General features: G+C 33.2%; 3 protein-coding genes across 7 annotated transcripts; 2 read left to right on the top strand and 1 right to left on the bottom strand.

The window, feature by feature from the left end:
- The first annotated feature begins 1745 nt into the window (after nt 1-1745).
- LOC105130977 (pre-mRNA-splicing factor of RES complex protein) lies at nt 1746-10196 on the top strand. Of its 5 annotated transcripts, none has more exons than XR_843339.1 (11): nt 1746-1945; nt 3189-3408; nt 3498-4389; nt 5609-5676; nt 6286-6347; nt 7113-7216; nt 8061-8133; nt 8275-8455; nt 8932-9045; nt 9696-9742; nt 9829-10196. XR_843339.1 is itself a non-coding variant. In XM_011033722.1 (11 exons), the coding sequence occupies exons 2-9, from the start codon at nt 3210-3212 to the stop codon at nt 9015-9017; spliced, it is 1665 nt and encodes a 554-aa protein (XP_011032024.1). In that variant the 5' UTR covers nt 1746-1945; nt 3189-3209; the 3' UTR covers nt 9018-9045; nt 9696-9708; nt 9759-10196. The 5 variants fall into 5 exon arrangements, 2 of the variants coding, with proteins under 2 accessions (XP_011032024.1, XP_011032023.1); XR_843341.1 differs by lacking the exon at nt 9696-9742 and adding an exon at nt 9638-9671 and having other exon boundaries at nt 9808-10196; XR_843340.1 differs by having other exon boundaries at nt 9638-9742.
- A 3819-nt stretch (nt 10197-14015) lies between these two features.
- LOC105130976 (putative pentatricopeptide repeat-containing protein At5g37570) lies at nt 14016-16524 on the top strand. Its single transcript, XM_011033720.1, has one exon. The coding sequence runs from the start codon at nt 14254-14256 to the stop codon at nt 16105-16107; it is 1854 nt and encodes a 617-aa protein (XP_011032022.1). The 5' UTR covers nt 14016-14253; the 3' UTR covers nt 16108-16524.
- A 1772-nt stretch (nt 16525-18296) lies between these two features.
- Nucleotides 18297-20209, bottom strand: LOC105130975 (expansin-like B1). The gene is made up of 5 exons (XM_011033719.1): nt 19938-20209; nt 19724-19830; nt 19380-19561; nt 18920-19052; nt 18297-18678 (listed from the first exon to the last, which is right to left on the bottom strand). The coding sequence occupies exons 1-5, from the start codon at nt 20182-20184 to the stop codon at nt 18475-18477; spliced, it is 873 nt and encodes a 290-aa protein (XP_011032021.1). The 5' UTR covers nt 20185-20209; the 3' UTR covers nt 18297-18474.
- Between the last annotated feature and the right edge of the window lie 1358 nt (nt 20210-21567).

The raw sequence follows: 21567 nt of genomic DNA, 5'->3' as shown, positions 1-21567 counted from the left end.
CTTGCAAAATCTTCAATGTTCAAAACTATTATCACTGGAGGAGCAGCAACCGTGACAAAACTACCGGAGCTTTCCTTTCCGTTGAAATCCAGAACCCATATTCACTTAAGTTCCGCGGAATCTTCAAGCCGGTATGGATATAGGAACTTGAGTGGGAAAATTAGACCTTCATTACTTTAAAAAAAATGGTGATATGGAGTATACAAAGTAAATTTTTATTTAAAAATATATTAAAATAAAATTTTTATTTTTAAAAATTATTTTAAATATCAGTATATTAAAATGATCTAAAACTATAAAAAAATATTAATTTAAAATAAAAAATAATTAAAAAAATACTTTTAAAATACAAAAACAAACAATAATAACTCAAGTTTTTAGTTTTATTCTCAACAAATTTAGTAATATCCCAATTCCTAGTTTCTTAGGATCCAAAAGCTACGACATTTCCATCAGGAGTGGAAGCATTGGCAGATTTTGTACATAGAAAAGGGTCTCCAATGCTGGGTATGATCTAATTATACGTGAAAAAAATAATATTTCTTGTTTTACATGTGCATGGAATTGATATGAATATGTTTATTAATCAGATATCAAGTATGATCAGTTACCCTTCAATCATAAAGATGCTATAAAATTAATCTTCTAACTTTTTTATTTTATTTTACTGAATTTGGCTTGTGAATTTTGTAGTTGACTTACTAGATTCTTTCGTTGTTGAATTGTTGATATTCTTCCTGAATTCAAATTATACTTGATGAATTATTTCTTGTCTGAATTTGTTCATTAGTTTATAACTTATAGTGGACATCTGTTCAATTTGGTTTGGTAATGGATCTTTGTTACCAAAGCCTAAGCCCAGTAAAAAATTGTTTAAGCCCACTTTAAAATAGATTTATTAAAAACCAAATACACAAGCCCATTTAAATGATATTTAAAATAGACTCAACCGAAGGGGTTTTTAGTTCTATCTAAGTTAAATTTTACAAAAATAAAAATTTTTAATTTGGTTAAATTTTTTTTATCTAAATCAAATAAAAATCGATGGTAAACACCCCCAAAAATAACCATATGCAATGTTATTAAAATTATAAATTTACTTATAAAATTATATAATTTTATAAATCAATATATATTTATGATGTAAAATCAAACTAAAAATTTAAAAGTTAGTAAAGTCAATCAGGTAAACTCATATTAATTTTACCAGTATAAAATTATAAAATTAATAATTCATATCTTAGTATTTTTATTATTTTAAATTCATATTTTGTAAAAATTATGCAATCTAATAATCTAGCGTTTAATTTTGATTATAATTATTATAATATTTTTAACTATAAAAGTTATTTTTGTATTTTATTTTATTTTTATTAAAACCTTATATAAATTATTAACATATTAATTAATAATTTTCTCTTTTTTAGTTAGCAAATATATATAATAAAAATTATAAATTAATATGTTTAACTCTTAAAGTAATTAATGTTAAATAGTTTACTAAAATTTAAAAGGTATTTGTTTTTTATAAATTGTGAAATAAGTGAATTTTTTTTCAAAAAAATTAAAGAATTAATATAAAAATAAAATTATTTAGATTTTTTTAATTATTTAATTAAAATTATTAATATATAATTAGTGATAATTTACCAAGTTTACCATTCAAATTTATATTATATATTCGTGCCGTGTAAAAAAAAAAAAAAAAAAAGTTTTTGAAAACTTGACCACGTACCTAGCCTAGGTTTTGAAAACTTGACCACGTACCTAGCCTCTCTTTTCTCTCGGTCTAAAACACAAAACAACCCCAACTCAAACAGCAACTCAAACAGCCACTTAAGTTCTGCCGAGACCCACAAGCTGCCACCTCCTCCACGGGATCCATAGCCACCACCAGCAACAATATATTCTTAAAGGAAGGGAGGAAAGCTGGTATAATAATAAGGTTTCAGTCTTTTTCAATACCCTCTAGATTGAAAATCTTACTTTTTTTTTGCTTGTTTTGTTGAGATTCAACGTGGGCTTCTCTTAATATAGTCTAATATACTTGATTTTTTGTGTGTATATATTGGGTATTTCATTTTTCCCTCGTCCACTAGGATCTTGACTAGGGTATCTCTTTGTTTTTTCTGAAATTGGCAGCGTTTTGTGTATACTGGTTTGTTGCTGTGCATAGGGTTAGTAGGTTTTTTAATTCTCTAATGGGATAGTTGCTTTCTGATAAAAAATCAATCTGGGTGTTTTAGTTTCGACCTTGTTTTGTCAAATTCTCCCCCTTGTACATGGAGAGGGAATGGCAGTTCATGCCGTAACAAAGATCAGAGGGGCTAAAGAAGCAACGGTAGTTCTTGATATTAAGTTGTATGTCCTCTGATTCCTCTTGTAACTTACCATAAAGAATCTGGTCCCTTACAAAATGGTTACTCATTGCTTCAATATGCAGTCCTCTACGATGCATTAGCATTAGCTTCATTAGGATTTGGAGGCATAAGCTTCATAATTCAACCTATGGAAGGAAGATCAGTTGGATAAGCCAAAAGGGCAAGGAACTTATTGTAGTTGGTGTTTCTTCATTCTGTACCTTGCCGGTGCCATAATCTTCATGGCTATAATCTACACCCATCACAACCCAAAAATCTGTGGACTCTAAACCATCCCCTTCCCAAATTAAAATTCAAAATCCTTGCTGGTGTTTGGCTCTAAAACAACCAGTTAGAGAAATTCTTTCAACTGTCCTCACAATTTATCAAACTCTGAATATTCCATTCCCTTTTATTTTCTATCCCCCCCTCTCTCTCTCCCCCTCTCCATCTCTTGGTTTCTCATTTATTGTTCTTCAAAGTTTCTCTTCCTCTTTAATCTCCTTGCTAAAATAAAAACTATCGAATTTCAATTTCAACCACAACACACTCCCAGCCTGCTTAATTTATTATACTCGCCATTGGTGACTGATTGATGCCTCCACCAGACTTCTCCTCTGGCTGCTTGGAATAATTCTTCACTGGTCCAATTTTACTCTCTATCTTTGATTCTATTAATTATTGAATTTTGAATTGCTTATCTCTAAGTTTATGATTATCTATTTTAAAAATAAAGATTACTTTTTTTTTTGTATTAATTGTTTTGTCTGGTTGATTATTGTTTACTTATTTGTGGTATGTAGTAAGATGTTTTAAATGTCATACCAGGAAAGATAATTATATTAATTTATGGCGTCTTCGACTATGGGATCCAAGTCACTTAAAGAATATTTGAAAAAATATGGAAGTGACAATCAAGAAGAAGAGAAGAAAGTGAAAAAGAAGAAGAAGAAAGTTAAACCGAATGCCTCTGGTGTTTTAGTTGTGGATGAAGACCCTGTTTGGCAAAAGCCAGTTAAGCTTGAAGAGGAGGAAAATGATTCAGCTGGTAAAAAAGAATCATATATTACTAGACATTATTTTATTTGAGAGTTTCAAGTTTGCTTTGATAATGTTTTGTGTGTTATGATTGTGTAGATGAAGAGAATCCTCAAGTTGATGAAGACATAGAAGTTAAAAGAATGAAGAGGCTGGAGCTAATTAGAGCTCGACGTGCTTACAATGCAATTGCTGAGGATGGAAGTGGTTGGGTTATATTATCTCCTAACCATGCCAATTCTGCTGATCCTTACCCTGATATGTCCCCTCTTCATAAAAGGAAGGTTCGGAATGACACACCCTCACCTGAGCATGAAGGGAAGCCTTTGCATAATGGTGGAGATGATGCAGATTTGTCTCCTCCACGGCAACAACAGAGACAGCACCACAGTCCATCACCTGGTCCTGATACAAATTTGAATTCAGATTTGTCGCCACCCCTTAAGAGAAGGTATCGAAATGATACACCATCTCCTGAGCCGCAGTTGAAGCCTTCAAGAGAAGCTAGTGATTTGTCACCACCACGAAGGCAGCAAAAACACCATCATTCTCCATCACCCAAGCCCTATACAAAGTCCAAACACTCCAGCGTTCTGAATTCTGATTTGTCACCACCACGAAGACGTAGGACTGATCCTGAATCACCTAAATTGAAGCCTTTGAAAGAAGATACTGATTTGTCTCCTCCAAGACAACAGCGGCAACGACACTATACTCCATCACCAAAACCCGAGCCAGATCTTTCACCCCCAAGGAAAAGAAAGAAGGATGTTGGGAGATCAGGATTGCCTGATAATTCTCATTTATCAACACAGCTTTCAACTCAGAGTGGTAATTCACGTGCATCCATGGCTCAAGACATTTCTCCACCAAGGAAAAACAGGAAAGAATCATCTGATCCAGTTTCTTCAAAGGAACTGCCAAAAACTGGTCTGATCACTGGTCGTGATATGCGGGAAGAAATTAAAACTAAGAAGGAAGCATCATTGTTGTAAGTTCTAATGATTATTTTAAGTGCTCTGACCTCTTTGCTCATTTCATGCGCTGACTTTGTCTATTTTCTGGTTAATTAAGTAGTTTTTTGGTTTCTGTCTGTACAATGTATGTTCACATATTCATTTCAACTGTGAATTATTTTAAATGCAAACCTCTATTGATTAGTGTTAGCTCTCTGGCACGCACTAACCATATGGAATTTTTTTCACATGATTGTGGCAGCTACTGTTTGTTACATCATAGAATGAACTATGGGGTAAAGATGTTCTAAAATGGGAAAGATTGTACTTGTTAAGAAACATTTTCTTTGTGGTTTTCTAGTATGTGGGATTAGTGCAGTAGAAATTTCATATATCATGTTAGAGGTGGTTGGTTGTGGTAGTGAGTTTTTTGCACTCCAAATGTGTTAAAAAAGAAAAATTAAAAATACTACATCAGTTTCAATTGTTTGGTGTAAAACCAATCAAGTCTTGCAATATTTTTCACTGTATCCAAACACAAGTCAAAACACATTTGAAGTTTGGTGAACCTCATTTTATGGTGAAGTAATCACCCCATTATTTTTGTGCTTGCAACTTCGAAAATGTTAGGAAGGGACTTGTGGTATAAGTTGCTACAGGGGACTGCTAATGCTCATGGCCAGATAATTAAACACCAGTTATAGACTTCTCTGTATCATTTGCTGATAGTTCAATATGTCTGCATACTGGTGTTTCATGAAGTCTCTGAGTTTTTGTGATAGGGTCATATAGTTATTTAACTAGCTTTGAGATATGAGTGATATTTCCAGCATTCAGCTCACAAATACATTGAAGCAGCAAGAAAAAAAAATCAACACTAATGGCTGGAACACTCGAATGCTCCTTTGTCTTGGAAAAGGAATAGTGCTTCTTTCCTTCTATAATTCTCCCCTATTTCACCATTAAATTTTACCCATGAATTTCTTATTACAATTTTTGTCTTCTATTTATTGATTTTAATTTAAACTAGGACATTTTGTTGGTCCTCGATGAATATCATGGTGTAGGGAAGCTGCATTCTATGCTCTGATTTCATATAGCCAATGCACAATCCTTTCAGATTGAATTACTTTCTATAATTTGACATTTTTACTTACAATAACATGGAGAAGTGAAGGAACTGGTGTTATGCTATGTTTTGGTGGTTTAATGAATCCAACTTTCTTGATGCAATTTATCCATTCCCTTTTGCAGATTTGACAAGATGGATCCTTCTATAAGTGGACGGGGTGCTGAACCTGTATACCGTGATAAGAAAACAGGCTAGTGAATTCTACAAGATGTTGATGCCTTATATATTTCATGTTTGACAACTAATCTTTTATTTGTAAACCTAAGATTAAAGTTTATGATCATATGCTAACAAATATGACATTTTGGTCTAAGGAAAAATGTCCTAAGTCCATAGTGCTTGTATTAGTCCTTAATTTGTTGCTGATCTAGTTTATTTACGTTTTCACGCTTTATCAAGTTGATGTTATTTATATTGGGTGGGTGTTTTTTTTTTTTGGGTTGGGGGGGGGGGGGGGGGGGTGTTGTTGAACAAGCTTCTGTCACATTTCAGTTGGGAACAAGCTAAACTAAGTTGTGCCTTTTTTTATGTTTTTTCTTTGCGATACATATTCTTCTAGCCTTTCCTAGCCAATTAATTCATGAAAATCTGCCTTCGAACTTTAGCAACTGTAGTTTCTAACTTATAACAAATAATAATCGTACTATTATATATGAATCCCAATCCCTGTCCTTAAAATTGTAAATTTAACTCTGATTAAACTTTATCCCACCAAAAAGCTTATGATGGCAGAGCCATCTGCCAAAACCAGTCCTACTTGAACATGCTTTTAACCATGCTTTACTAATTAATACTGCAGGAGAGCGCATATCAAAAAATGATTACTTGAAATCAAAACAAAAAGTAGAGGAAAAACCCAAGGTACTATTTTAACTTGTATTTATGAACATTCATTTTTGAATGGTCTTATATGTCATAATTTGATGAAATTGTTGCTATAGTTGTTTCCGTGGTTGTGGATTCACTATGACTTTAATCTGATTGGTATTATCTTGGAAGCTACATGATGTTTTGGGATAAAAGAGCCCGCCCTGTTGACATTAGTTAAAGTTGTTTTCAAAGTTCTTTATACACATGGAAGGATTTTTATTTTGCAAGGATTGAGGTTTCACAGTTTGACAGTTGTTTAATGGCTCTTTATCTCTCCTTGTGTGTGGGTTTGCATGCACATAATTACCAGAAACATCCAACATTTGGTTTGTGGATTACATAGATGGCAGGCTTAGTTGGTAAGTTAATTAACCTGCTTTGGTTTGGACACTTATTTGGTTGTTTAGAGCAATAATATTATGACGCCATAAACAAACCTAATATTTGTCCTCGAGGCAGTCATATCATGAAGCCTCCAATAGATTTGCTTCACTTTGACATCATAATATTCTTGCAGAACACAAACCAAATAGGTGTTATAAGCACACAACAATCCAAACTAATTTACCAACCTAAAGTACAGAGAGATTCCACAGATTCGTTCAAGTGTTTACCCCTACACCGCAATGTGAATGTTCCTTGGAACTATTTTTGGACCATTCTGTATCAATTTTGTTCTTTTTGTGCGTCGTTTTATTTTATCCTTTTCCATGCACAGAGCATGAGTTTTACTTCTTTGCTGCATTATTTAATCAGGAAAAGAAGTTAGAGTGGGGAAAGGGCTTGGCTCAAAAGCGGGAAGTTGAAACTAGGCTGGAGGAGTTAGAGCTTGAGAAGGACAAGCCATTTGCACGGACTAGGTAAGACTAAACATGCCAAACAATGCCTTAGTGCCAGTCTTTGCATTGAAAGTGTTCAGACCAGTAGAATATCTCCTTCTCTCTTTTTTTGTTTTTCAGTTCTGTTTTGGACTCTGCATGTCAAATTTCTCACCATGTTATATTATTCCTTAGCTAAAGCCCAGATGATAATTTTGCTTGTTGCAAACTAAAGCAGTCATAGATTAACTATTGGACACTTTTGCTATTGTCATCATTGTTGGTGGTGTGTATTGAATTTCAGCTTCCTGTAAAAAGAAAAAAAAAAACCTTCAACTGGATTTGCTAAACCCATCATCCTGCGCAACAAAAATTGGTAGTTTGGTATGACAATAGAAACTGGATGCGAATAGGAAGCTGGAGAAGCTACCCCATTTTCAATATCCATTTTTTCTAATTTTCATCCAAGGCTACCTGGTTAATATGCTAGTTTAGTGATGAACAATGTTTTTATGCAAAAATAAGCAATGTAATTGTTCTGAAACTGAAATTTTGGATTGAATGTTTCTTAAAACTATATTAGCATATTGATGAATAAGATGCTTGATGAATGCTTCCTATTTATAACTTTTATTTAACACCTTTGTGGACTATTTTACACTTCTTCTGCTTGTTGAAGGATTACATCATTTTTTAGGCTCTTTTTTAACTTTATAATATTGTTGTTTTTTTATGAGAAAAGATTTTGGGTTATTTGTCAAATCTTCTTTTAGATCCACAGAAAGATGGGAAAATAAATGATGACCAATAAATTCCTGAAGATATATTTGTTTTTCACCCACCTTGTATTATGAAAATTTGTTGATGCATGTTGTTATGTTCACAGGGATGATCCGGAACTTGATAAAATGCTGATGGAAAGAGTAAGATGGGGCGATCCTATGGCACATTTGGTCAAGGTGATTAGTTGACTGATTAAGTTGGCTTAGATTTTACATAGTTTGATGCTTGGTTTTTTTATGTATCTGAAAATACAAAGTATATGCTGTTTGACGTTGATTCTTAAATACTGAGTTGGACATTATTTTGACATGTTGCAGAAAAAGCATTCTGAACCGGTTCTTGCAGACCTAGGGGATAGCGAGAAGATGAAGGAATCGGGATTTATAATTCCCCAGGACATACCTAGTCACAGCTGGATAAAACGAGGATTAGATGCTGCTCCAAATCGATATGGTATAAGACCAGGAAGACATTGGGATGGGGTGGATCGAAGTAATGGTAAGTTATGTTTGAACTGATTGCTTTCTCTTTCTGCTAACCAGAAAGAAAAATCTTTAACGAGTCAGTCCTCTGCTTCTTTAAATTGTTTTTAGATCCACCATCCATGCTAAACTATGGTAAGTTACCAGTGTGGGGAGTAATTAGGTGGTAACATGTTCCATAACATGTGTTTGCTAGAGTTTGATATCCAAGACTCAGTGGGACTGAGAGCCCATCTTTTCAATCACTTCCAGTTTTTATTTATCTGTTTTTTCTTTTGTGTACATTCCGTCTAAGTCCTATGTGGAGGATTTATTCTCCCTGTTACGAAGCTGGCTTTCTACGTGCTTAAAATAATACAATTTTCTTGCGCTAAAGTGAGGCTCCTGGCCCACCTAGCAGTAGGTATCATTTTGGGTTATAATGTGTTTAGCTATCCTGGAGAGAATTCAGGGTGTGTGTAGAAACTGATCATTTTGATGTCTCTGTTGTAGGATACGAGAAACAACTTTTCAAACGGATGAATGAGAAACAAGCTACAGAGAGGGAAGCCTATCTTTGGTCTGTGTCTGATATGTAACTGCAAGTGTGTGAACTGGAGTGAGATGGTAATTTATTCCTTTAGACCTTGGCGGCCACTGTCACAAATTAAGCATGAATTTTACAAATTAACTTCTGTTTCTTCTCTCCAATCCCACTATTAGCCTGTTTTTTCCTTTTTTGTGTGAGCATATGGTGCTCTCTTGGAGTACATTTGTAGCTCTGATTGATTAGATTTGTCATAACAAAGAATCTTTCAAAAATCAAAACCTGTTCCGGATTTAATCCCCCATCCAGTGTAAACTGATGAAATTCCTTGTATATATTTTTAATAATCTCTAATTATTGTTCGAAGTTCGACAATAATACAAGAGTAAAATATATTTTCTTATAATTTATCGTCTTGTTTATCAAACATTATATAAAGAGTTATTTTATCTTGTACATCATTTCCAAGTTCAATTTTGTTTCTCATGTTCTTCTGTATAGTCTTTTTTTTCTGACACTAATTAAACACTACCTTACAAATGGAAACCAACTATATGTTACGAGTTTAGCTATTATGTTGCCTGTGCCTTTCTCTAATATCTTCTCCGAGTTCAAAATGTAATGGATCTTTCTGGTTAAATCCTGCGGAGAAATTATGTCTGATATTTGCAGTGTAATCGATTTTCAACTAATGATGCAAGGAGATCAACCAACCACCATCTTTTTGCAGTATCTATGTGAAGGTTCGTGTTCTCTGTCTCTGTCCACACTCGGAAAGTAAAAGCATATGAAGGTTCGTGTTCTCTGATCTCAAGAGTTTGAAAAGCGCGAGGGTGCGTTCCATCTCTGTCCACACTCGGAAAGTAAAAGCATGTTGTGTTTGGTGGTCATGAACTGAGTTGTAGTTGAATTAGGTCTTCAGACCTTCAGCAGTGCTCCGCGTACAGTGATCAATTATGGCTTTGCCGCAGGGGCGCTGCATAAGGGCGGGAGGAGCCCACGACACGTCCTCCCGAAGTTTATTCTGATTCCCATAATTATGTAAATTATTCAATTATATCCCATAAATTTTTAAAATAGCCCCTTAAATTTTTATATAATGAGACTAGTTTACTAGCCGCTCTACAATGCGGGGTGGAACTTCAAAAAATTAATGTAAAAAACATCTAGGCTTCCAAGAACTCTTTTGTATTGTTATTTAATCTGCTTCAACAAGTTAATATTGAAACCTCTAAGACATGATTTTTTGATTAGTTTGAGTTTAATTTAAACTATGAAAGTTAAGACATTATTTTATGAGAGTTGTCCATAAATGATTCTGGCTAGAGATTAATGTTTTTTTTTAAAAAAAACTATATAAATACTTGTAAAATCAAGTATAAAAAAAAATAACAAAATTGAAAGGACAAAAAAAAAAGGTTATAAGATGTTGATATAATAAAATTGAAAGGACAAAGAAAAAAAAAGGTTATAAGATGTTGATATAAGACGTGAAAAAAAATTTCTCAGGCAAAACTCCTATTTTCATATTAATTTATCTTTTTATAGTAAAACATATCTTTTAATAGCATATTTTTATTTAAAAAAAAACTTATCATAATATGAGAAAGTTTCAAATAAATCTCAAATAAAAATAAGAAAATCAAATTTGCTAAGTCATGAGATTTTAATAATTTTATAATAATTTTATTGAAAGTAAGTAAAAAAAATAATATTAAATTTAATTCTCAATCAACCCAATATCCATGTTAACCTGTCAAACCTGAGTCATTGAACTAAGATAACTTCATAAAAAAACAAATCAAAACAAATTATAAAGTTCAGTTCTAAATCAATCCAATGTTGTATGATAATTTCTTTTTAAATCAATAAAAAAAAGACACAAAAAACTACTAAAGTCAACCGATCAAACCTTTAACTCAGGTCATGAGATTGGAATAACCTTAAAAAACACAAACAAAATAATTTATGAAACTAAATTTCCAATCAACCCAATATTACAGGATGAAATTGAAAAAAAAATCAATTAATAAAAAAAAAAATATCAAGTCAACCAACTTGACTTACGACATGAGTCATAAAACTATGATAATCATATAGAAAAAAAAAATATGGAGCTCAATTCCCAGTTAATCCAATATTGAAGGATTAAATTAAAAAAAAAAAAATTTGAATCAACCCAGGTTAACCTGCCAAACTTTGATTAATAGAATAAGATAATTTCATATAAAACAAATAAAACAAAACTTATAAAGTTCAATAACCAACAAGTCTAATGTTGGGTGATGAAATTGAAAAAAAAAAACTAAGTTTGAAATAAAAAAAAGATCCTAAAAATTTTTAAAAACCAAGGTGAAAAGGACCTTGATATTTTACTATTCATTACTACAAGAAAAAACCAAGATCTTTTAGTATATAACAACAACAACTATGATATTGAAATTTAAAATAACAAAAAAATTAAAACAGAAAGCAAAAACTTTGTAGCCTTCTTATATTTTTCTATTAACTAGTACAACGTGATAACTTTTTTATCCCTCAAAAGAAAAATTGCTTGTTTTTAAACTAGGGGTATTTTTATCTTTTTACATGGTTCTTTAATTATTATGAATTTGTTTAGGGTGTTTTTGTTTATTCAATATATTTATGAATAGTAAAAAAAACTAAAATATCCTCGGTATAATAATAAAAAGAAAACTAACATTGTAAGAACTAAAATATCCTCGGAATAATAATAAAAAGAAAACTAACATTGTAAGGCAGGGGCGTTGTTATCTTTTTTTAGAATATAGACTATGTATATGACTTTAGGAACAAAAAAATTAAGCCATTGGAATAGGGTATGGATGTCATTTTATCTTGGTTTTTTTGTAATTATTGGTTTTGTTGAAGTAATAATATAATTTACTATTTAATTTATAATTTTTAAATGATAAAAGTTGTTAGCATGTGCTTCCCAAGTGCTAGCTTGTGGGAGATGCCACGTACTTTAGATGACGTGTGTGGTATCTCTCGGTGGTAGAATGTCTCTTTTAGTTCTTTTTTGTATTCTCTTTTCTGTATTGGTGGAATATGGCATCTAAAGATAGTCGGTTTGTTGGGTATTTTTTTTTAACTCTTAATTTCTCTTTTTTACCCTAGAAAATTATCTCTAGTCCTTGTTATTGTTGGTGTTTTGGATTTAGTTTTTTTAGTTTTGATTTTTTATCTTTGTTTCTTTTTGTTAAAGTTTTTTTTGTTTTTAATTTAATTATTCAATTCTAATTTGTATATGTAATGTTTTTCAATTTGATCTTTCTACTTTTGATTCTTTTTTTTTCTTTACTCTTTTATCAAATTTTTTATGGTTTTCAATTTTATCCCGCATATCGGGTTTTTTATTTTTTTTTGCAATAAGAATAATACTAATTTATTTTTTTTTTGCAATAAGAATAATACTAATTTCAATTTATTCCCTTTTCTTTTGATTTCTTATTTTTTTTGCTTTGTTTCTTTTTCAAAGTTTTTATGGTCTTTAATTTATCTTTCAAATCAAGTTTTTTTTTTTATCTCAACGACAACAAATCATTCTAAATTATAATTTAGAATAACAAATTCTTAGAAATTCTAAAATATATTTTTAATAAATTTTAAATGAATATAAATTTAGATTTTGTTCAAATAAAATAGAATAAAAAAATCAAATATATAAAAATATTATATAAATTATATGTATTAGATGTAATCTATAATTGAATATAATAGGAATATATAAGATAGATAATATGAATATAATAGGAATGGTCCTCAAAAGAATATACGGTGACAGGTATAACTATTTATGAATAAGATCTAGATAGTGTGCGTCAATACCAAGATAAAAAAAATATGCATATAGTCAAATAGTAAATTTCTTTTTATCAAGGAGAAAACGCAATAATAATAGTAGTAATAATGATATTGATTACAATAACAATGATTGTGGTAATAATATTAATAATAATGGTAATGATAACAACAATAATGACAATACTAATAATAGTATGAATAGCAGTAGTAGTAATGATACAAATACTAGTAATAATAATGATAATAATAATGAAATTGATAATAAATAAATTAAAAAGAAAGGATTTTTTTCTTGTAGCTATAAAAACAATCCTCTATTCATTATAGTAGTCAAGGGATGACTATGACCTTCCTAAAAAAAAAAAAGACTTGCCTTGAAATTAATATATTATATAAAAAAAAAGACTTGCCTTGAAATTAATAATATTTTTATATAGTTTATTAATCATTATAGATTTGCCCGAGAATATTTTTATCTATTTAATATTTTTAATTATAATAAAATAACAAAAGTACTCTCTAAGATAAAAGAATCAACACAACACAAAGAGGTAGGGGTGTTTCAATATTGTTTTATATTTTTAAATAAACAATCAAATTATACATGCATCTTTAAATATAAGAAACATAAGTAATTGAGGTAAGGGGTATTAAAATCTTTTAGCCTTAATTCTTTTTTGTTAATTATAAGTTTGATTGATGATGATGATATAATTTAACATTTAAATAATATTCTTAAATCTAACATTTTTTTTTACGTGTTAGGGTTGCCATGCAATTTGAAGTTTGAATGAGGCTCTGGATAGTTAAAAATAATTTTTTTTTTCATTATGGATGGTATATGTTATTCAAAAATAAATAATATTGTCTTAACTTTAATTAGTGTCATAATATATTTATTATTATTATTATGTTGTTTTTTAACCTCGTTTCAATACTTAAATATTTTTTTTATATAAAAATATAATCCAGCCCCACAATAAAACATGAACGCCAAGTCTAATTTATTATAAAAGCGAAGTAAGATCATACCTCTCTCTTCAATTAAGAGAATAGTAATGCTAATAATGTCAAAGTTCATTGAAAAAAAGTGTAGTCTTAATAACGGCTAAGAGGAGTTTTTACTCCTTGGCCATCGATTCTTTATGATTTTTCGTCAAACCAAATTGTAAAAACTTAAATTTCTCACGATTTTCTTTACTACCACACAGACTGTCTTGCATCGAACCGGTGAAACAAACCATAAGGAAGAAAAAAATGAAAATGAAAATGAAAACACAAGACCAAAAGAACCAAGAACTCTCATGAAAAAGAAGAAAAAAAGAATCTCTTTATTGCTACTGCACATCTACACCATGGCCACACCCCAAACATAGACGCTAATATGCAGTCGAGACTTGGGACTCCCCACCCGAACCATACCTCAGAGCCCTTTACCTTCCCGCCATAATACAAAGAAAATGACCATAAACCACAAATACTACAAGCACTCCCTTTCTTTGAACAAATTCCTCAAATCCAAGAAAAACCTCTCTAAAACCCCACCAAAACTCTTTCCTAATGACCCGACACCCCAACAAATCACACAAACGATTAGCAACAGCTCAAATGCTCCCACATTAGATCTTAATCACCCCATCTTGCAAAAACTGGAACAATCATGTACTAACATCAAACAATTCAATCAAATCCACACCCAACTTACAGTCTTGGGCCTTTTCCAACACCCTTTCGCCGCGAGTCGTTACATCAAGAAGCTCTGTGCTTGTTTAAATTCAGTTTCTCATTGCGTTTCTCTGTATAATCACATTGGAGAACCTGATGCTTTTATGTGTAATACTATAATGAGAAGTTTTGTGAATGTGAATGACCCTTTTGGTGCTTTGAGATTTTATTATGAAAAAATGATTGCTAAGTGGGTTTTGCCTAATCATTACACATTTCCTCTTGTTGCTAAGGTTTGTGCTGATATTGGGTCTTTGAGAGAAGGTCAAAAGGTTCATGCTTTAGTAGTGAAATTTGGGTTTGAGTTGGATTTGTTTGTGAGGAATTCTTTTATACGTTTTTACTCTGTTTGTGGGAGGACCTCGGATGCGAGGATGGTGTTTGATAATGGGTTTGTGTTGGATTTGGTGAGTTGGAATTCGATGATTGATGGTTATGTGAAGAATGGAGAGTTGGGTCTTGCACGTGAGATCTTTGATGAAATGTATGAGAGAGATATTTTCACTTGGAATTCAATGATTTCTGGGTATGTGGGAGTCGGAGATATGGAGGCGGCTAGAGGATTGTTTGACAAAATGCCATCCAGAGATGTTGTGTCTTGGAATTGCATGATTGATGGGTTTGCAAGGATAAAAGATGTTTCAATGGCAGCTAAGTTTTTTGATAAGATGCCTTTGAAGAATGTGGTTTCTTGGAATGTTATGTTGGCTCTTTATCTAAGGTGCAAGAAGTATAGTGATTGCTTGAGATTTTTTGACATGATGGTTGGAGGGGACTTTGTGCCCGATGAAGCATCTCTTGTAAGTGTCTTGACTGCATGTGCGGAACTGAAAATGCTTGATCAAGGAAAATGGATTCATTCTTATATGAGGGATAATGGGATTAAGCCTGATATATTACTCTCAACTGCTCTATTAACCATGTACGCAAAATGTGGGGCAATGGATTTGGCTAGAGGAGTGTTTGATAAGATGCCTGAAAAAAGTGTGGTGGCATGGAATTCTATGATCATTGGATACGGTATGCATGGACATGGAGACAAAGCCCTAGAAATGTTCTGGGAGATGGAGAAGGGAGGTCCTATGCCAAATGATGCTACTTTTATGAGTGTTTTGTCTGCATGCTCACATTCAGGGATGGTTTGGAATGGTTGGTGGTACTTTGATCTAATGCATAGAAAATATAAGATTAAACCAAAGCCTGAGCACTATGGTTGTCTGGTTGATCTCCTTGGCCAGGCAGGTTTGAAAGAACCGTCAGAAGATCTCACAAGGAAGATGCATACGGAGGTAGAGCCTACTTTATGGGGAGATCTTCTTTCAGCTTGTAGGGTCCACTGTATTTCAGAACCTGGAGAGATCCTGGCCAAGCAACTAATTAAGTTATTTCCAAATCATATTGTTCCATATTTGTTATTATCAAACACATATGCCGCTGACGGGAGGTGGGATGATGTAGAAAATTTGAGAAGGACTCTGAAGAATAAGACTCTTAATTCAAAAATGGTTTTCACTTCAAGGAGGCACTCAATGTTGAGTGAGGCGGCTGCTCAGATCAAATTGTCTAATATAGATTCTATTAGGACTTGAAACTCAGCCATACTGTTTAGCAAGTTTTAAAAATACACCTTTTCAATTGGAGATGGCCAAAATGACAATTTTTGCAATGGGAAATACGGAAGTCTTTTGGATGTCAAGTGTGAATCCCGGGAAGCACGTGGACTCCAGGTTATGGGCTAACTCGTTCAAACCGCTGATTTTCCCTGAGAAAGAACCTTGTAACTGTTTAAGGATACCATATCCAGCTGCAAATTGTAAAGATAAGGTCACACTGATTAGTAGCTGAAGAGGTGTGTTAAAACTGATTTCTTTTGTTTTCCAGTCTGAACTCTAAATCCATGATAAGCTGATAGCACATTTGCTGTGTATGAAATGTATTATGCCATTGACCTTTATCTATGGTTTTGGTTACAAACTCAGCATTGAAGACACTTTGTTGTTTCATTATCTTATAGTCCTGCTATTCTATTCCATTCATGTCAATGTGTACTTTTGTAGTTGACCTATACATCGTGGGAGCATTAAAAGGGTGTTTTATGTTTTTTATATTTTTCCCTTATCAGAATACGTATTTAACTTCTGCATAGCAACTTTGTGAGAGTAAGATATAATTTTGCTAAAGTTAAAATTTTGTTCCTGTGAATAGTAGTCTTCTGTAATGTGAAACATTTGTACAAGGTTTGGTGATTGGTGCCATTAAACCGAATTGGTATCAATTCTTGTGTGTGGCTCAATATGAGGTGTTAAGACATTTGAGTTTGATCCAGAACTGCTTAGATCTAACTTGGTTTAGATTACTTGAATTAGAAAGGCATCAACAATATCATAAAATGGGGCAATAGTATCTGTCAACTGAAGTTTCAAATTAACAGATAAGTGGACTCTTGATCTCCCATGCAACTCATTGTCTATATCCTGTCAGGGGAAGTGGTTAATTCATCTTTAAAGTTGTGTCCTCATTTGATTCTGAATGCAACTTCCACTCGAGGAGTTATATGAGTGAGAAAACTATCCTATACTTAAAGGCCTTTGTTGCTGTTGATTAAGTGACTGTAGCACATTTGAAGTTAGATTTGATTCAAGCTGTCCACCCCTTCAATATGCATGAACATTTGGGTAGCACGTAAAACAATCCATGAGATTGTCTTGGAATCCATCCCCCCCCCCCCCCAAAAAAAAAAAAAAAAGTTTTAGAAAGTGGGCATGAATTTTATTACATGCTTCTGTCAGTTCATATGTAAACTAAAGGAAACTGTGGAAAATTTTTATTTTTACCTTTCCAAACTTGAAGCAGAAATATTCAGGATTATGACAAGGTTGTTTTACATGTTAATGGAACACAAAAGTTCCTGCAAACCAGTAATATATTGAGTTAATCTAGCCAAATCTGACTTCCTTTCTGCAAGAACACATAATATTAGCTATAGCAATGGAGGCTGTAAGCTAGTTCTCTCACTAACAGAATCTCTAGTTTGAAATTATGTTTGTTTTGAGCTCAAATGAACACACGTTTGGTTTTAGATAAGCTGAACTTCATTGCTTTTGCTAACAGTTAGAGATGGATTGCATGAGGGTAAACTCTCCACTTAAAAGGTTATCCCCCCTGCAAATTTCTAGGATACATATGGGAGCATTCTGAAGGTAGCATGGTGATTTACAGATTTTAAGTGCATGCTACAGAACTTTGAAATTATTAGATAAAGAGATATCATGAAAGGAGAACCATAATTCTTGTCATATTTATCTACAACTTTGTTTTTATCCTATAACCAAAATAAAGTCTCCGATAATAACATGACACCATGCCATTGTTGCAAGGATTCCAGTGTGATTGGATTATCTGTGGAATTTTATACAAAGATGCTGTTTTTCTCTGATTATGAAAGAATGACAAGCTATTTAGTACAACCAGGTTCGGATGCCGACATGAGCTGATTTTCTCTTTATATATGTACAGCTATGTAGTAATTGTTAGATGGAATAAGCGTTAACCGTCAGATGTTGGACTTCACTTTTGTATGAATTTTTTCCCGTTCTCCCCTTCAAGTGCCAACAGTGATCAATTTATAGAAGTTGGAAACTTTATTCGTTGGTAACTCTGCTATGCAACAAAGTATATTAATTTATAAGAATATCTAAAGGGAAGGGTGCAGTATTTTCCATTACTGGGATTAGTGATGTTGACTAGTAGTAGACATTCTGGCTAGTGTAGAGGAAAGTAAAGTAATAAGAAATCAAATTTTATTAGTATACCAGGAATTTTTATAGTCAACATTAAAATGATTACTTCCGTGAGTTTCTTAGACCCTATACCCGTGTACAAAAATAAAGGATAAAATAATAAATAAACGAAGCGCAACGGGCTTATTTTGATAGATTTATCTGCTTCCCATGACTTTATAAGTTTACTTGTACTCCTGTATCATATGTTTCTCCAGCTTTCCAGTCATTAGGTATGTTGTTTACTGGAACTACCCATGTCTCGTCTCCATTTTCATCACTGAATAACATTCTTAGTGACAAGGGTCCACGGGGGGGAGAGGTAGTTGTCCATACAGCTCCGTAGCTTCTGTCCAAGAGCTTGCATACAAAATTTTGCGTCTGCACATAATAGAACTTTTGTTAGTAACAGTTTCGGTGACTCAAAGAACATGTAAAATTTGGATGATTTAAATTTGGTTGTTTTCATTCAATGAGCTAGTGACTAGTTGCTGATTTTACTTTCTTTGTATCCAGTTTCTTTTCCTGTGTTATATCAGCTAATATTCCCTTTGCCGTCATCTTTGACTAGGCATATTTAATAAAAGGTGCATTTGATATTATTACAAGATGTGCATGTTACCTCGCATAGCTGAACAGCAGTAATATCGCTTCTTCCTTGTTGATACCAGATGACAAAACCCAGATAATAAGGATAGTTGCTGTTCTCGTCGATTTTGATGGTTATATTTTTGTTTGAATAGCTGCATGAAACACTGCAAGGAGAAAGAGTTCAATAGTCCACTGTACATGACAAATCTTCATGAAATAAAGAGCAGGGGAAGTTTTCATCATGAAAACGAAGGAATAAGGCTGCTTGATAACCCTTCTATGATCAAGTTGCTATTTCTAAGAGTTCATCTTTGGGGAGATTGTTTGAAATGCTTGCCCTGCTGGTGATTAAAACCAAGAATATACTTCTTTTTGCTCACCCTATTAAAAGCAATCTTTTTTTTTCAAGTCATTCTTAAACTTGCTTTCACCTCTCTTGTAAATGAAAAAATAAGAGGTTCTTGCTTCAAGTCTTATTATGTACAACTTACCGTCTATATTCAATATCAACCACTCCAAGGGCTAATAAAGATGCAGCTGCATCTGTGGTTTGAGCCATCCGACCGAAGGCTCGTCTGCTGAGAATAAAGTCGGTATTATCACTTGATCCTTGGTCAGTTATAACAATGGTCACTCCCTTGTCAGTGCAATAGTAACTGTTGGTGCACCTTACCTGGTTCAGTAAACGATTATGGTGAGTATTTCGACGCTTAAAGAGAATCAATAACAGAATCATGCCATGTAATGATAAAGCGGGGAAAAAAGAATGTATGTTTGCAGTTCTTTTTTTTTGGGTTACAAGCTGGTTTGCAATCATGATGCTTTTAATTGGTACCTGATAGCAAGCACCACAACCGACACCATCACGGTAGAGGTCAGATGCGGCTGCTACATCCCCACCATTCAGTGTTGCTCCAAATGAACCATAACCACATCTGCCAGCTGCAATTCATGAAAAGAGACTCATAAGAAAGCATGCTCAATTGGTAATAAATGCACAGTTAATTTAATTGTTTTTATTCTTCTAATATTTAGTAGAGGTCTCTTACTATCTGTTCCATTTTCATCAGAATTTGGATAGTAAGCTGCCCGAGAATGAATGAAACAGTCGCTACACGTTGCAGCCTCTGCCAGAGTCTGCATAAAGAACAATGTTGCCGAAAAGAACAAAAGGAACCGCAGAGAAGAAGCCATTATCGGATACAAAGAGAGAAGATAATAAAAGCAAAGAAGATAAGGTGGTAATGCATGCAATGAACAAGGTTTGTGGTATTTATAGCAAAAACAGCCTCCCATATTCTTTAGTTTGGTAAACTTTGCCGAGTTTGACATTCAGATAAACAATATTTTCAACGCGTGGAACTCTGTTACGGGTGTTTCCTAGGTACCTTCTTAGACTTGGAATTACTTGTTTTGGTAAAATATAGAGAACTGCAATCTCTCATTTGAAAATTCTCTAGCAAGAATTTCTAATCGCGATTTATTCTGCTTTCACCATAGAAAATCTAGCAGCTTTTTACCGTTGTCCTGTCAAAATCGTGTTAGAGATAATGCATTATTGGAAATATACGTTAGCTGATTCACACATACAGGTTGCTCGGCCATGATGATCTCTCTCTCTCTCCCCCTCGGAGGGTTGGTTGTAATTGGGCTGAATATTGAATTCAAATATTGGATACTACAAATCAATTTGGCGTGAGAGGTTGGTAAAATGAAGGGGACAGTTTGGTGGATTTCCACCAAAGAGCCCTTGGGTTAGGCATCTATTGGTGTTCTCACCGGTCACCGTCTTTGATTTCTCTGGGCTGGAATGTGCATGGGAAAAACAAATATTGTTTATTTTTGCGTTATAGTCTCTTTTATAAAGTATTTTTTATTTGAAAAAATATTAAATTTTAATATGCTGATATTAAAAATAAATATATTTTTTAATAAAAAAATATTTTAAAAAACAGCATCGCAATAATAAATACATAATAAATTTTTACACATAACGAAGCCTCCCGAAACATCGAATTTGCACCATAAAACGTGAGATGAAGACCGCTGAAATGACCGGCATACTCTGTCATTTCTATTTCTTAATGCGTTCCAAAGAATTCAACGTCGTCATCTCTTGGAAAGAATTCAAAACTTGAGTTCAGTGCACCCTCAGTTTTCCTGATCAATGGTACTTGATTTTACCAAGCTCTGATGTTCGACTCGTGTTTCTTGAGCTCAGGAATTTAGCCAAGCTGACTGCACATTTCTTGACAGGCCGAGAAGATGCGTAAGCAGCACACCAACGCAGACTGGCAGGAAGGGAGAAGTCCATACTCCATGGAACTACATCAGCCATGACATGGAAAGCACTAGTCTCAGCAAGCCGGCGTAAAATTGACTCAAATGAAAGGTTTTAAAACAAGTTGTGCAGTGCCTTTCAGGGGCATGATGCGAGCTAGTGTTTGATGGACCCCTGATATCATGCATGAGAAATACAAGTCTGATGAGAAGTTGCATAGGTTAGATGTAATCATGAAATCATGTTGGAGCTCTGAAGTTTTTTTATGTGTTACTGTCCTTGGAACCCTAAACTTGTTTTGTTTAAACCCTAATGATAGCCCCCACCATCCTCCAGCAGACGTAATTTTAACTCTTAAGCAATGCATAAACAGTATACGCCTTCCATCGTTTAGAATC

This window comes from Populus euphratica, unplaced genomic scaffold (assembly GCF_000495115.2).
Source record: "Populus euphratica unplaced genomic scaffold, PopEup_1.0 scaffold43.1, whole genome shotgun sequence".
NCBI lineage: Eukaryota > Viridiplantae > Streptophyta > Magnoliopsida > Malpighiales > Salicaceae > Populus > Populus euphratica.
This window is presented reverse-complemented; position numbering and strand designations above follow the sequence as displayed.

Coding starts and splice junctions, on each gene's coding strand:
- LOC105130977 (XM_011033722.1), top strand. CDS start 3,210: ATGGCGTCTTCGACTATGGGATCCAAGTCACTTAAAGAATATTTGAAA. Junction 3,409..3,497: donor GGAGGAAAATGATTCAGCTG/GTAAAAAAGAAT, acceptor ATGATTGTGTAG/ATGAAGAGAATCCTCAAGTT. Junction 4,390..5,608: donor AAGAAGGAAGCATCATTGTT/GTAAGTTCTAAT, acceptor TCCCTTTTGCAG/ATTTGACAAGATGGATCCTT.
- LOC105130976 (XM_011033720.1), top strand. CDS start 14,254: ATGACCATAAACCACAAATACTACAAGCACTCCCTTTCTTTGAACAAA.
- LOC105130975 (XM_011033719.1), bottom strand. CDS start 20,184: ATGGGAGGCTGTTTTTGCTATAAATACCACAAACCTTGTTCATTGCAT. Junction 19,831..19,937: donor TGATGAAAATGGAACAGATA/GTAAGAGACCTC, acceptor CATGAATTGCAG/CTGGCAGATGTGGTTATGGT. Junction 19,562..19,723: donor GTTGTGGTGCTTGCTATCAG/GTACCAATTAAA, acceptor TTACTGAACCAG/GTAAGGTGCACCAACAGTTA.